The following is a 16747-nucleotide window of genomic DNA, read 5'->3' on the forward strand; positions in this document are numbered from 1 at the left end:
TATATATATATGAATTCCAGGGTTCCAAGAATACAAAGAAATAAAATTGTGGATTAACTATAAAAAAAAATGATCAGAAATATTCTCAGCAAAAGAACAAATATTACTATATACTAATATTAATATATCCGTGGTCATTTTTCAAAAGCAGTAATACATAAATGGAATAATATAATGGAATATGAAAAATTCAAACTAAAATAGCCAAGCTACAATTTATCAAGATCGAAAACCTTACTGTGCAAAATCAAAGTAGAGGTAGCAAATTTCTTGACAGTACTGACAGACCACTGACCGATCAATACTAGAAATTTCAACTAGATATACAGCAGCTGTAGGTAAGAAGAAGAAAAAGAAATAACAGAACAGTTTCTTTGGAATTGTCCAAGCCTAACAAGACTAAGACTTTATAATATGAAAATCCACAAACTACGGAGCCTAGCGGATATCTCAAACATAGATCTTCAAAAAACATTCTGCTTTAACAATCACGCATGTTAGTCTTAAAACTGAGATTTTCATAACCGGTTTGTAGTAACAAATCGACGATTTCGCGTTCCTTTCACCGAAGTGAAAGCTCTGTCCCTACTAAAACCAACCAATCAAGTGAAATCTTATTACTTTCTGATTCTAGCAAATAAGCTACATCGTAGCTACATCGAATAAGAGACTAAGAAAACATTTATATTTATATTTTATTCGACGTTCCTTTCATCGAAGAGGAAACTCTGCCACTACTATAATCAACAAATTAAGTGAAATCGTTTTACTTTTCTAGCAAATTAGGATAAAAATACTTGACTTTGCTGCTCGTTAGGTCATCACACTCTTTTTTGAAATATATTATTATTCAAATGAGAAGTCCTTCAAATTCTTGGAAGAAACCATGGCTTTTTTCAAAAGAATATGCTATTTTCTTCTAAGAATTTCGACGACTTCTCGTTTGAATTACTTGTGTATTTCAAAAAAGGTTCGATAATCTTACGAGACAGAGTCAAGTATTTTTATCATAATTTGCTAGAAAAGTAAAACGATTTCAATTGATATGTTCGTTTTAGTAGCAGAGCTGAAAGGATAAAAGGACGTCGAATAAATCATAAATGTTTTTTTGTTCTCTTATTTGATGTAGCTACGACCATAAATATGAAACAAGGCTTTTAAATCAATTGACTAAAACACTTTACATCAAAATTTTTCTTAATTACTGAATGACATGTATTTAAAAAAAAAAACTCAGCATAGTTTAAATTGTTATTTTACACTTATTTCTTAGTACTTACTATTGTCACTAATATCTAAACTTTGAAGAACACGAACACCATGTATGCATGATTCCAAAACGTGTGCGCCCTGGGCACCTAATGTATTGCCACTTAAATCTAAGTACAGCCCAGCTGTTGACTCGTTGCATGCTAAGCCAAGTAGTAAATTTCTGTAAATCACAAATAAAATAATATTATTAAATAAAAAAGGAATTAAAATTTATTATTTATTACTTCAATGCCTCCATTGGTAATTTACAACCGGCAATATTTAAATGTTTTAAACTTAATGTACTCGTAAAAAATTGCTTGAACGATGGTGGTATCTCTTTGCCTTTTTTTGTGCTAAATGAATTGTGTGAAACATTTAAGTGAGCTAAATGCGTTGCACAACCACGTAAGAGGGCACCAAATAACTATAATAAAAAAGATTCATAGGTTATAAGTATATTTAAAAAAATTTTAAATTGTGAATACTTACATTCTCTAAAGTTATATCAGTCGAAGAGAGATCCAAATATTCTAAAACATTTGGTTGTGCCAGAAAGTTATGTAGATTCTACAAAACAAAAAAAAAATTATATTATATTAAATATGTTTAATTAATTAATTAATACTTACAGTAATATCATCCTTGAGACTATTGCCACTTAAATCTAAATATGTGAGCGAATTCGAAATGCTTTGATTTAAAGATAACGAATGTGACATTTGATTGACTCCTTTCGATGTTAGACCACAATGTGCAAGTGCTAATTTGCATAAACCCTTGGATACTTTGGCAATGGGACCGGCAAGGTGTATAGCACCTATTAAAATTTTGCGTACAATTTAATTACATATTTGTTTTTTTATTTAATTTATTATTTTAAAAAATTTAAGGCAAAACATTCAAAAATGTTAAATAATGAATTAAAGAAGAATACTTTATAATGTTGTTAATGGATATATACATATTGAGTTTTAAGTTGTGCCAATGATATATCTTCTTAATTTCATTAAAAATAAAAATTTTTAGTTAAAAACTCTATAAAAAAGCATATTTTATCTATAATATATAATATTAAGTTATCAAGCAAAGTTTTAAGCGTTTTGGCATATTTAAATTATCCGTGTTTTATTTGGAACGCATATGCGCTTAATTACGAAAAAAGTTACCAATTACATTTTCAATTTTTAAAGTGTTTCCACCGAAGTATATTGCAAGCGTTGCCAATATATTTTTTCAAATATAATATGTGTTTTTTTTTCAAACAAGTTTGCACCGCTCCATTAAAAAACAACTATTGCATGATTTTATACAAATATTTAGAGATAATAAGATTTTTAGTCTCATTAGTTGTTAATTTAAGTTATAATAAATTTCAAAAATAAATATATTTTTTATTTCATTTTTAAATTTAGCCAAAACGCTTTTTAATAAAATATTTAGGAACAGCTATTTTATATGCTACATGTTAATTCATTTTTAATCTTTTTATTAGAATTTGTACTAAATTAGTTTTTAGTATTTATTAGTATTGAAATTAATTAGTATTAGTATTAGAATTAATATTATCACATAAAATATTACATAAAACGCAGTATTCTAATCAAACTCGTATCTTTGTAATAACACTACCTTTAATAGGTCACTACGTATTATCTTTCATGATAGGTCACTACGTATTAGTAACATGATATATATTCAATTGGAGTGAATAGATTCTTCCTGGCGTTTATAAATTGCAGCGCGACAATTTATTATTTTTAAAATATTATTTCATTCTCTAACTATTGTAAATTGTTTCATTACGAATTATAACCTATATTCTATTGATTTGTGACTCCAACTAACCAGATTGCCATTAAACTCTCGTTACAAATTAGATTTAATCTCTAAATATCCTTCCACCGAAAACTGCTTGCTTTCTCATTACTTAATTGTATCTAATCCTAAATCTCAAAACTTTTCCTTATTCCCAAGTATTGATATAGGGCTTTCTGTTTGCTGCGCCACCACAACATTATGAAATTATATTCATAAGTCTCCAATTACATTTTTTTAAAAATACTTATTAGTCATAGTCTCCAAAAGTTTCTCTACCTAATTAGCTACAATGGCAACGCATAAATAAAACTCGACATAAACTCGTCTAGAAGACTTTTCAAGGTATTATGATACAATAGGACGAATGACATCTTCAGGGACCTCAAGATTGATCCGATCAAAAAATACATAAACGATAGAGCACTGCAATTATTTACGTATACTGACAGATTTACCAACCGCGTTTTCGAGTCTCAGCATGATTACAGGCTCCTCGGGGAGATATGCAGATCTGAGGGCAATTATTGATTACTCTGATGAAGGAATAAACAATAAACCAGTCAAGGCGAAGAGAGGGGTTATGAAGAAAATCTCGCAGTTAATAGAAAGTAAAAGTGCTCAAGTGCAACTAGCCTCAATGTAATATTATATATTACATATATGTTAAATATATATTATTATAAAAAAAATTATACATATATTTTATATTACATATTATATATATGTTATACTATATATTATATATACATTTCATATTACATATATTCACCTCCAATATATTTATATTTTAACTAAGTAATATTTATGGGGAGGAGTTCAAAAACTATACGAATATCGAATAAATCATTATTTATAGTAATGCAATTTACTAATCATAATTAAAAACTTTTAATAAATAGCTGCCATTACAAATTTATTTAATTGTAGTAGTTCAGATAAAAATATTTAAGACCTTAAAATGTAGCATATAAAATTACTAAAATATAAAATCTAAATTATACAATTATACAATCTATATATGAAGCTTTAAAAGAATTGAAATCAAAATTCTATTTAAAAGACTTGAAGCATTGATAATAAGAAATTTAAAATTTGGTAAATTTTTTACAAATATTTCTGATTGATTTCATTTAAATGATTGACACAAAACGATTAAATCAAACCTTGCACAATTTTTCCAAGTAGGGCGCACAATGAGCTTGCTCCTACATTACAAATAAAATTCAATTTAATTGGATTAAATGGATTTAAGGTTAGTATAAAGTATTTTAACTGTATTTACAAAAGCAAAATTTTATGATAACAAATTATATTTTGGGGCACATACATACAAATTGAATATTAGGTTACTGTATATATTGACATTGTTATATATTTAGTAATGAAATAAATAGACAATAAGTATATATATAAGCAATTATTTACCTTTGTCTTCGATTAAATTATGACTTAAATCAATAGTACGTATAGCGGGATTGTTGTTCGTAATCACAGAAACAGCTAATTTATGTAGAAAATCCGATCTAAAACAATTATAAAATAATATTAGTATATTTTCTAAATATATTTAAAATAATAAATAAACAAAGAAATACCTTAAACCTAAGGCTTCCAAATGTAGCTCTTCCAGCCACATTGAACGCTTGAGCACGTGCAGGATTCGTTCTAAAGTTTCGTTTGAGAGTCTCATATGTGATGCTTTTAGGCCACGAAAAAATGTGTTATATTCCAAAGCCGAAACGATGGCCATTAAGTCTCTATGATGATATAAACATTTAATAATTAATTAATTATTTAATTATTTGTAATTATTTATTATAATTACTTTGGTTCCAAATGATCGAAATCACGTAAATTTAGTATGCGCGTATCATGTGACAAATATATCGTATCAATATCCCAGGCAACCTCTTCTCTGTAATATAAAATAAATGATATATTTATTATTATGATATTTCAATAGATGCTACACTTATAGATACTAACCTATAGGGCACACCATGGAAATCACACATGCAGGCATATTGTGTGCTAAAACCTCCGCAAGGACCAACATTACGCGGATCTGAGGGTCGAAATTCTTCTGAAAATATTGTTTCCCGTTCAGGTGGTTGTATATCAATCTATAAAATAAAGAAAAGTAAAAATTATTTTTCGTTTTGCTTTAAATTATTTTTTTATAAATCAACTTTTGAGTATTTTTGTAAATTTAAAATAAATGAAATATTTATATTTTACTTTAAATATGTATTAGAATTTCTTCTTAAATTTGAAGACTTCATAGTAAAAATTTGTTTAAAAATTCCATTCGTATAAAAACCTATAATTGAAGAACACTGTTAAAAAGCTAAAAAGAAGAATATAGTATAACTGATTAACCTTCTTTATAGAGCTATTAGGTAAATTTTTTAATTTTATTAGGTGGCATAAATGGTCATTTAAGTTTTTTTTCATATATTAGTATATAAATATACAAACATTTATTTGTTTCAAAAACATCGATTTCATTTTGGAAGAAACCATTATCTTTTCCCTCAATCCCTAAAGTATTCCCTCTCTAAATATGCAATAACATGATTGTAGTTTCCAGTTTGAGAAATATTGTTGGATCACCCTATGAAGAATAAGCTGAAACTCTGTGATTTCATCGTTATTGCATCTATTATTAAAAAATTTTGTTCTTAGAATGTCTTTTTGAATTTGGAAAAGTCGCCGGGTACTATATCTAAAGTACAGAGTGTTTGCGGGATTTTGGTAATGTTCTGCTTTGGCACGAAATGCTAAACAAGACAAGCGAGATATACAGCAACTTCAAAACAAATTTTACTTTTACTCACTTCATATCCAAAATATTCGTAAAAATGATTTCGCTTAAGTAGACATTCCTATTTTTTCAGCAACTTATTTTTTTTAAAGATCATTATTCTATTTACAGGTATAAATTTTATTAAATTTTTTATTAGTTAACATATTAGGTCGCCGATATTATTATTATTGTACTCACTTTCAACTCAGTAAATTTTTTAATAAGAAAAAATACAAAATCTTTTGATTTTGTTGTAAAGATTCAAACGCAATCGGACTATCAGCTACCAATAGACTCTGGAAAATGCGATGTTTGGTGCTGTTTATGGACTTGTACTTATATAAAAATGAAGAAAATTGTAATATCACCGTCAATGGTAACTTAACAGAGCATCTTTGGAACTTAGCCAACGATTTCACAGGTTTCAAGAGTCTGTGCTATAAGATATTGTCAGAGAAATCTATGAAAATTAAAGTAAGTATTCGATAACTATAGTATCTCCAAAAATGGAGTTTTTTGGGGTTAAATGTCTCTAGAAATATTTGATATCATTGATGTATGCGAACGATATTTGTTAAATAGTTGCAATTATAGTTATTAAATAGTTGCAAGCAGACATTAAGTGCATACTTCGAAAACACAGGGGTATCTTTGAAAAAATTATAAAAAAGATGGATATCTCATAGATAATTTACCAAACTTATTTTTAATGACAAAAATTATATATCGAATTAAAATATACAACTCGTTTCTTATTTGCATATATATAAACAATGATAGTTCACCACTGTTCGAAAAACCTCTTTATGAAATATACTAGTTTCTATTAGATATAATGAAAAATATGATGTTAAATTACAACTTATATTCATAAAATTTTGGTCTTGCCCGTGCAACTCGTGGAGTAACATTAACATGGCTTTCTCCGTATTTCGTTCCTAGATTAGGTTCATTAATATGACAGAATATATAAATCATGTAGCAAATAATGCCCCTACAAACAGAATAGTATTGAAATTTAATTATTAAAAATAAAAATATAATTAATTAATTAATTCAATTATTCTATAGCTGGTTTATGATAGTATTGAAATTTAATAATTAAAAATAAAAATATAATTAATTAATTAATTCAATTATTCTACAGCTGGTTTATGATAAAATTGTTAATAAAACTTTCACAGCACATTAACAAAACTTCAGAAGAATGTGCGAACATAAAAGTGAAGTACGGCTTTGAGTCAGTTGGGTAAGGAGCGCTGACTCTGAGCTTCAAATTTGGCAGGGCACGAGTTCGATTCTTGGTACTTCCAGTCTCAAAAAATGATTAACAAATAATTAAATGTAAGTATCATTTTGGAATAGCATTGCGAACACTTGGGATTAATTAAATTATCTTTTAAATGCATCAATAAGTTTATCCATATACGAGTAATATTTAAATGCAAATATTCTCTTGACTAGGGTGTAGTGTGCATTAACAAAGTTATTGCATGTACAAAACTATTTTGATGTTATTGTATACAACTGACAAGAAAACTTTTAAGGCATTATTTTACTAGACACCAATTGACTTTTTAAGTAACTAAAACTTTTAGATATCAAAAACTTAGAGTTTCATGTTATAGCTTAGATGTTATACAATCGTTAGCAGAAAAAATTGTTGACTTAGTAAAACAGTATAAAGTTTTTCAATAAATCGCAATATTAGACACAAACACAAATAACATTAAAAATAAAAAAAAAAAAATTGTAAACAAGTAGTTAAAATATATTAAATTACTTAGCGAATACTTGTGCTCACAATTGCACTTAGATTAAATCAAGTATAAAATATCTCTACATGCCACTAATTAAAAATATATTCAGCTTGTATATAAGACGATAAAGTTATATATAGAAATTCCTAAAACAAAATATGGATGGAATTACACACATACACTGCACGCCCTTAGCTCTAATACTACGAATTTTGTGAGTCAAAGTCAAGTCAACATTTGTGCAAAGTTTTCTTATAATTGGTTTCTAAGGACATTATTTCCCATTTGTGGATATGTGCAAATTTGACCTTTGTGTATATTTGCGTATTTGTATTGGTAGGACTACAATAATAAGATTGAATAGCCTCAAGTCAATTTCCAAGCAATAGATAAAAGTATGTTAAACTAAACTTATAAAAGTTATTATTGTTACAAATATACGAAAATAGAACACTGCAGAAAAACATATACTTTAAATATACATAAATATGCGGAAGCGATAGAAATTTGTTACAAAAAGTTTAGAAATTGATAAAGATTATAAAATACGCTCTGGAGACATTTAATGAGTTCCATATTAAAAAATTATTAAAGTATTTTTTTAATTTTGACATATATATGTACTTTTACGCCACCAACTATACAGTTGATTAATGGGTAGAGTTTAGATGATATCGAAAACTTTACTTGATTAGAAACTGTACCCTATTTGGAAGGAGGTGCAAATGAAGACATATTTAGTAAAATTAAGAAAATGCGATATGTATTTAAAAAAGTTTAAAATATTTGAAGCGTAAGCTTGCCATCACCATTACGAAATATAAAGCTTTTAACGCATACATAAGATCTATTTCGATATATGGTTTACAAACTTGTTTAAAGACTACCATAACATAATCAATCAATACCCACTAACACCCACTCATCCTACAGATTTTATTAACAAAAACAATAACTAATGAAGAGCTGCGGGTACTTGTTTATCAATTATGCATGCTAAATATTCTATAGGTTTCGAGGCCAACAACAATAACCACTAATTAGCTGTGTAGATTCTTTTATTAATCAATGCCAGCCTAATAATCTACAGATCCAGAGGCAAACAACAATAACTACTGAATAGCTGTGAGGGCTCTTGTATTAATTGATGCCTACTAAATATTCTGCAAATTTATTAAAGTTATTGGTCAGTGAGATGGATAGACACACTGGATTAAGTTTTGAGACAAGTTTTCTGCGAATTAGTTTGCGCTTAGGACCACAGTCCATAATTCCCGCATATTGGTAAAAAAAAAAAAGAAATTTGTGAATGTAATGGTGCACAATCTCTTTTTCAACCGTTTGAAAATCGATTGAAAATTTTAATCAAAAATATAATTTAATATGTTTATAATTTTTATAAAAATTTATTTCAAATGTCGTAAGTAATCCAATGAGCCTACAATAGAAATAATAATAATAATTCTGTCTAGTTCTGTTAATGATTTCTCAAAAATAAGCAAAACTTCTCAGATCATAGCAAACAGTTTATCAATAGGTTTCGCGTTATAGACTAAAATGTATACTACAACAAACAAATAATACTACTATATAATAATACATAACTATACAACCGATATCCTTGGAAAAAGACTCAATGAGCGCAAATAAAATATGTAGTAGAGATAGCAACAAAAGGAAATGCTGCCTTAAGCAAACTAATGGCTAATACAACAGGACCCGTTGCGGAAAAACGAAAATTGCTGATGGCAACAGAATCGCCATCCTGCTATATGGTAGCGAAATCTGGGCAGACGCACTCGATATCGAAACACGTAGAAAAAAAATAATAGCGTAGCATAGAAGGGCGGCTCTACGTATCACATCAGCGTATTGCACTGTCTCGTCGGAAACAGTTTTTGTAATAGCAAGTGTAACTCCAACTGGTCTTCAAGGGAGTGCCAAGGACTATACAACAACAAAATATACTATAATATAATACTATAATATAATACTGTAATATAATTCTATAATATACTATACTCAACAATTAGTAAGAGAAGATCAGGTGCAAATCATCGAGATGTGTAAACAAAAATGGAACTCAAGGAAGATGAACAGCTAGATTGATACTAAATATAATTATCTGTCTGAAACGAAAATCGGGAGACACAAATTACTATCTCATTCAGATACTGACCGGACATGGATATTTTTGTAAGGAATGAACCACAAAGGAATGGCTGATGTACCCGTCTGCATTTATGACGACGTAGAATATGACGACGCAGAACACACCTTTTACTGTAATAGATGGCTCACCTAGTGAAAAATGATATGAGAGCGAACTCAGAGAGCTGGCGAAGGATAGAGTCATACGTGATTCAAGTCCTTAAAGCGAAGAAATACTTAGACAAGAAAAAGAGACAGACACCAAGAAATTGCAGTGAAAAAGTGGAGGTGTGGATGCATATCGAAAATCACAAGAGCATGACATTAAAGAAACCCTCCTCGAACTAATGCGTAAGTCTTACGTTGTGCGAATCCTAAAAAGTGTTAGCAAACACTATTTTACCAACTTGTTGTCTTATGTTGAGTTGTTAGGCCTGTGAAAGGAGTATGGATATTAATTATTATAATAGAAAAATAAAAATGTCATTAGTTGACAATTATTAGACTTTTAACAAATCAAAACCTTTCTTAGTAAACTCTTACTTATACTAAATATAAGTACATAATATATTAAATTCTATATTATATGAAGATATATAAAAAGTTTTCAACTGAACTGCTTTTATTTAACCCACACAGTAGTAGCAAAAACATAGTTTTAATTATAAATAAATAAAATTGTATCTCCGTGTAATGTTTGAATACATACGTGATGATATTCGACCTAACTTTCATAATAATATCTTTTTTATTTAGTTGCTATTACTTTTGTTAAAATAAGTATCTATAAATTTGAAAGCTAACAAAGGGGTTTACCTTTATTAGCTCGTACTTCCATATGACGTCATATATGTGTAGACGTCTGTTTCTATGAAAATATATTTTAATATTTTGTTTTCATAATGGAAAATCTAAATAAAAGCTAAGCTAAGTTCTCTTAATATCTAAATAAATGTGCGAACGAACCATTGTTGATTGTTTTTTGTACTCATGGCAAAAATACAATAATGCGCCGTCTAGAGTACCATATGTATGGGTATGAGGTTGCTATTGTTGGTTGTCGCTGTTGTTTATTTGTTTATCTGAATGTTGTTGCAATTGCCATTGTTTTCATGTTTATGTTAAGCTATTTAAAAAGCCTCAACACCTTTGGAATAATTAGCGTTTGCGTGGGTTAAGCATTAACGTTACAAGTTGCTTTGTAAGTTAATGGGTTAAGTGGGAAAAATGTAAGCATATTTACATATTTGTTTACATTTATTAGTTGTTAAAAATATTTAAAAGAATACTTAGAAAACCTTAAGAAAACAGATTAAGCTAAGAAGACATTGCAGATAATCATGAATAATTCATTTTTTGTAATGAAATACTTTTCGCTTTCAACATAGATCGAGACAACTTTGAGCAACTACTTAAATAGAGCTTGCTACTACTATATACTAATAGTTTTTATCTTCATATTTAAAAGTGTTATAATTTAATTCAATTATATTTTGATGTTAACTTCATCGGATTCATTAATAAATTTTAAACAAATTTGTCTGACAAACACAGATGTTTTGACTATTTATTTAAACAAACATAAAAAACATCTTCATAGACAATTTAAGATGTGATTTGTCATTACAGATTAGCTGAATAAAATAAGGTATCCATATCTTAGAACAAACGAAATATACCTATATATGTATTAGAGTATAAACATTAAGTAAAACAGGAATTTAAAAGCATAATAACACAAATGGCGAAAGACCACTCTATAAACCGTTAGACGTGCTGTTGTAAACATTTAAGCAGATAGAATGAACTGTTGACATCGTTAATAGAGTGTTCTCTCATTTTAAAGATTTATATATAATAACAAATATAATAATCAAAGTAATACCTGAAGATAAAATAATCAATCACGAATATAAAATAAATAACATAAATATATTAACATATAATATCTAAGGTTGACGAATTGTTCAAACACGTAAACCTAGCTACTCCTAGATGCATTAGACTAAGATGCATTTTCCTCTTCGAGACCATGGTTGCATAGCAGCAAAATTCTCAATAGACCTTCATCTGATATCTCCAGCGATGAGCGAAGTCTTTCTCGTACAGCAAGAACTGCCCCCAATTGAGGCCAAAATATAGACATTTGTAAAACAGGTACCTGTCAAGCAAAAATGTGTCAATTGCCAATGTACAACCAAAATGCAAACCAACCTCCAACGATGCAACCCAATTGTTGTCATATTTCAATGAAACATCTCTCAATTGATCACCACTTTGAGTTCAATTGATCTTTAACTCCGTCGCATCGAATTGGCTACATTTCTTCAACCCGACCTAGACTAATCACAATAAAAACTTCACTCACTCCTTTACCTTACTATTTCCTGAACTGTGTTCGTATTTGTACATAGAATTTTTATTCACAGCTTATTTCATCCAAATTATCATTTACACTTAGTCGCCAGTACATAAGCAAAAAAAATCAAAGAAGTCGACTTGCTTATGCTAAGTAGCATGTCCACAAAAAATTAGACTTCTGGAACAGCGTCATATTCTCAAACGAGTCTTAATTCAATATTTCTAGCTCAGATGGCATGACTTACGTGTGGCGGAAACCTAATACTGAGCTCAAAACAGAAAATTTAAAAGCTACAGTAAGGCATGGCGTTGGAAGTGTTATAGTTTGGGCCTGTATGTCAGCCGCTGACGTTGGAAATCTGGAGTTTATTGACAGTAACATGAACAAACCAATGTACCTCAAAGTTTTGAAAAAAAATTTACTCCAGAGTGCTGTGAAACTGGGAATTTCTGAAACATTTAGCTTCTACCAAGACAACGACTCAAAATATAAGGCCGGCATCGTACAGTCTTGGTTGATTTGGAACTGCCCACATATGATGAAACCGCCGGCGCAGAGTCCAGACATGAATGTCATTGAAAATTTATGGGCAATATTGGAACAAAACATTCGACAAGATACCATACTATTTCCAACAAAGAAAATTTAAAAAAGGCAATTATACAAGAGTGGATGAAAATTACTCCAGAAATAACCCAAAAACTTGTAGGTTCAATGCCAAAGAGACTTGACGAAGTGGTAAGAGCGAATGGGTATCATACCAAGTATTGACTTTGGCACCAAATGAAATTTCTTTTTGTGGATGAAATAAGCTGAAGCAATAAATAGGAGTATTTTTATAGTTTGTGTTCTTATTTATTAAAACAATATTTTCGGTAATTTTGAAGATTCTAAATTATAATAATTTTTTTTCCTTAAAAATGGCATTTAAATATTTTTAATCGATGATATAGTTTTTCAGTAATAGCGTAAAAAATTTTATAATTGGTATTCGATGAAGTAAGCTGAGAGCCACTGTAGATCTTCCCTGCATACTATAAGTTATGCGCAACATTCTTTTTTCTTCCAAACAAAGATTTAAAAAAAAGGCTCGGTCTAAATTATTATATTTACCAAATTAATATAAAGAATCTTAAGCTAGTATGTGAAGTAGCTGGAACACTATGTTAAACCCACATTAATTGGCGATAATCAATAAGATGATTTAGATCAAATTAACAGCAAAAATGATAATAGATATCAGATTAATTGATGACGCAGTATGTGAAGTATGTGGACGGTAAATTGTGACAAGATCCAAACCAAATTAATACTAGAAATTATCCCAATTCTTAGATGAATTCATTACGCAATATGTTAACTATGTCAAAAACTTTGTATACGAAGTGAGTAGAAAGATTCAGACTAGTTTAATTCTATAAATTAAATAATATTATGGGTACTGCATATGTAAAATAGGTATTGCCTGCAATACCTATTTTTTTATTTTTTAATTTTTATCTAAAAAAATTGGATTATATGGAGCCACAATGACAGCTCTTTCGGCACCTCTTTAATTTATTCAAAACAGTGTTTATTACTAACAAATGTCACAATTCATGCTTTTAAGGAGTAAGTTATTATAAATGTGAGTATATCTACACAAAAAATATATTCTTGATGGAGATTTGAGTTGATGGAGATTTGACTCTCTACATAATATCCCTTCATACACTCGATTACCAAAATTGTCAAACTGCCGTGACTGTTCTTTATGAGAATGTCTGAAGTTTGACTATATATGAAGCTTGAGAGACTTCAAACTAGGCAATAATCAGTAGAAAGATCCAGACTAAATTAATGTCAAAAATTATAAAAAAATTTCAAAAAAGATACGTTGTGGATGAATTTCATACCAAGTTTTAATAAATTTAGAGCACTTAATATAAAAAATATTTTATTTGTTTATATAAAATATAAAAGAATTTATAAGAAAATTATAAATTCGTTAAATCATTTTGTATTTTTTTGGTGAAAGAAAAATAAAGTTTGAACCACTTTTTAATTAAAAACTGAAATACTTTTATATAATACTTAACCTATATTATATCAGTTACATAAAGGTAGAGTATGACAGCCCTTTAAATTGAATATTATTCCATTTTTATTTATTCTTTCATTGAATGACTTATATAAACGGCCATATATACATATGTGTAATTACATATATATTTTATCATAATTTAGTATGACCTATCATTCGTTACAAATATTGGGTGAAAAGCCGTTGAACTTTTTAAACATTGAATTAAACTTTAATTAAACTACAGACTTTTAGTGCACATGAATTTGTATGTACGCATTTGTACTGGTATCGGCATGGGCTTTATGCATTACTTAATGCTCGAAATTATGTGCGGAAATCTACTTTTATGCCGCTCATAGTACTTCATAGCCGAGGATGTATGTAAATGGAATTTTGTGCTCCCTGGGCACAAAACATGCAGAACATGTTTTATATTTATATTGCGATACTTAAAGAGCTACTACAACATATATTACTAAATACTTAAATATGCATATTTTGCGTTACATGCTTGTGTGAAATGAGCTTTGAGTAGAGGAAAAGGTTCTTTCAGGATAAAAATTAACATTATATGAAGTTTGTTCAAACTTAAGGCACTATGTTAGTTGCAAAGGTAGTTTATGTCTTGTAAAATAATACAATTAGGAATTAAATAAAGTTTTTAAACATATAAGAAAGACAAATATATGTAGAAAAATTGACTTAAGAACCTGAAGGCACTTTCTTAATTAAATATTTAAATTTACGACAATGTTATTATACCATATTTAAGGGGAAAATGAGATATTTAAAAAATTTTATATAATTTTTATTATAAATTGTAAAACTTTAAAAAAATTACACAGTATGTAAACTTACTTTTCTTATTATGTACTTCAAAGGAACTGTGGGAAATATTTGTTTTATTGCCGATGCTAAATCTGTTAAAATGACATCAGCATTCTGTGAAAATTAAATAAAATATACATTAATATAAAATAAAAAGGGTATAATAATAAATAAAAATTCTAAAAAAATTATTATTACAAAGTTTTAGCTATAAAACGTACCGAACTAAAATTCCCCGCATCTCCTGTTGTGGCAAATGAATATGGTCGATCATTTGTAATGATGGAAAAATGTGTGGGTTTCTTACTCTCTACCGCTTGTATGTCTAAATAGTGAAAATGACACTCGATCTAAAAAATAAATAAAAACAATTTCAATCTAATATATATCTTTTTATTGACATGTGTATTAACTTACTTTTGTGGGCACTTTCGCTACTAGTAAATATATGCGTACTGGTGTGAAAACCTGCAATGAAAATATTAAATAAATTATTAGCAATTTTCGTAGAATATTAATTAAATGTGCATAATTATAAATAATATATTCTGCATAAAATATAAAAATATTTTAATATTCAATATATGTAGGTAGTAAGTAATACCAAATTAATTAACTTTTGTGTAGACAAAAATACATTTTATTAAATGCAGCATATACAACAACAAAATTACTGTACTACACTGTACAAATAGTCCTAATATAGTAATTCTAGTACAACAAAAACGATTGTGGCTCGTATTAATAATCATATCATATCATTTTTCATTTCATGTCAATCGAAAAAAAAACTTTTTTTGATATATATCTGAAATATACACTTAGTACCTAGTTCGTATTAGGTCTTATATATTTAAAAGTCTAAAAATATAATACAAAAAATGAACTTTCATAGCAAATTAACAAAAACCTTAAAGTTTCAACATACAAGTCAAGTACGGCTTTGGAACACTGACTCTGAGCTTCAAATTTGGCAGGGCACGATTTCAATGAAATGGACATCAGTATATTTTGAAGAGTTTTAAATAAAGGTTGGCTTTCTCAAATAAAAAATGAATATCATTGTTACATATTCTTATATGTAAAAATATCACTGCATCAACAGCATGACTTGCCATCTAACCAATTAAAAGCCTTTAATAATATATGTATGTATAAGATTTTCTATTTAAATAAAAGTCTAGGCATAGAAATAGTCTATACTCTCAAAATGTGACTGAATTTTTAAAATTTAATATACGAGTAAGCTCAAAGTTTTAATTAATTTAGAATTTTTAATGTGGATTTAAAAACTTTCAGCAGATATATATAGTACAGATTTTAATGAAGTTTAAAAAATATAGATGAGCTATTGATGACTTTAAATTAAATAAAAGTTGCTAAATTGCTCATATACATTTATTTTTTTAAAAAATAACATTAATTATAAATATCAATTAATTAAGAATTGATCCTTATTAATTATAGAATTATATTTACTTACTTAGTAAGTAAGTAAGTAAGTAAGTATTATAGAATTATAAGAATTATAAAAAGAATTCAACTCGTCAAATTAACTAAACATATGGTTTCTTTATCAAAGAAATAAAAATTTAAATATATTAACTTAATTCGTAGCGAAATAGAAGTCTATTAAATATTCCTAGCTAACTCCCAGTTCAACCTTTGACACTGACATTGTACGTTTAAGAACAGTGTAGACA

General features: G+C 28.1%; 1 protein-coding gene across 1 annotated transcript; it reads right to left on the minus strand.

The window, feature by feature from the left end:
- Nucleotides 1-1259: 1259 nt before the first annotated feature.
- Nucleotides 1260-16722, minus strand: LOC119674690 (F-actin-uncapping protein LRRC16A-like). Its single transcript, XM_038085845.1, has 12 exons — nt 16696-16722; nt 15462-15512; nt 15266-15394; nt 15075-15158; nt 5059-5195; nt 4898-4987; nt 4668-4829; nt 4498-4595; nt 1884-2071; nt 1744-1821; nt 1497-1678; nt 1260-1432 (listed from the first exon to the last, which is right to left on the minus strand). Exons 1-12 carry the CDS (start codon nt 16720-16722, stop codon nt 1270-1272), a joined length of 1389 nt encoding a protein of 462 aa, XP_037941773.1. The 3' UTR covers nt 1260-1269.
- Between the last annotated feature and the right edge of the window lie 25 nt (nt 16723-16747).

The sequence above is a fragment of the Teleopsis dalmanni genome, chromosome 2 (genome assembly GCF_002237135.1).
Source record: "Teleopsis dalmanni isolate 2A chromosome 2, ASM223713v2, whole genome shotgun sequence".
Classification (NCBI taxonomy): Eukaryota; Metazoa; Arthropoda; class Insecta; order Diptera; family Diopsidae; genus Teleopsis; species Teleopsis dalmanni.

What these genes read in the sequence shown, in the direction of transcription:
- LOC119674690 (XM_038085845.1), bottom strand. Translation starts at nt 16,722, where the DNA reads ATGTCAGTGTCAAAGGTTGAACTGGGA. An exon ending in TGTCAAAGGTTGAACTGGGA is followed by an intron (nt 15,513 to 16,695) that starts GTTAGCTAGGAA and finishes TTTTCATTGCAG; the next exon opens with GTTTTCACACCAGTACGCAT. An exon ending in TAATTTAATCGAAGACAAAG is followed by an intron (nt 2,072 to 4,497) that starts GTAAATAATTGC and finishes AAATTTTAATAG; the next exon opens with GTGCTATACACCTTGCCGGT.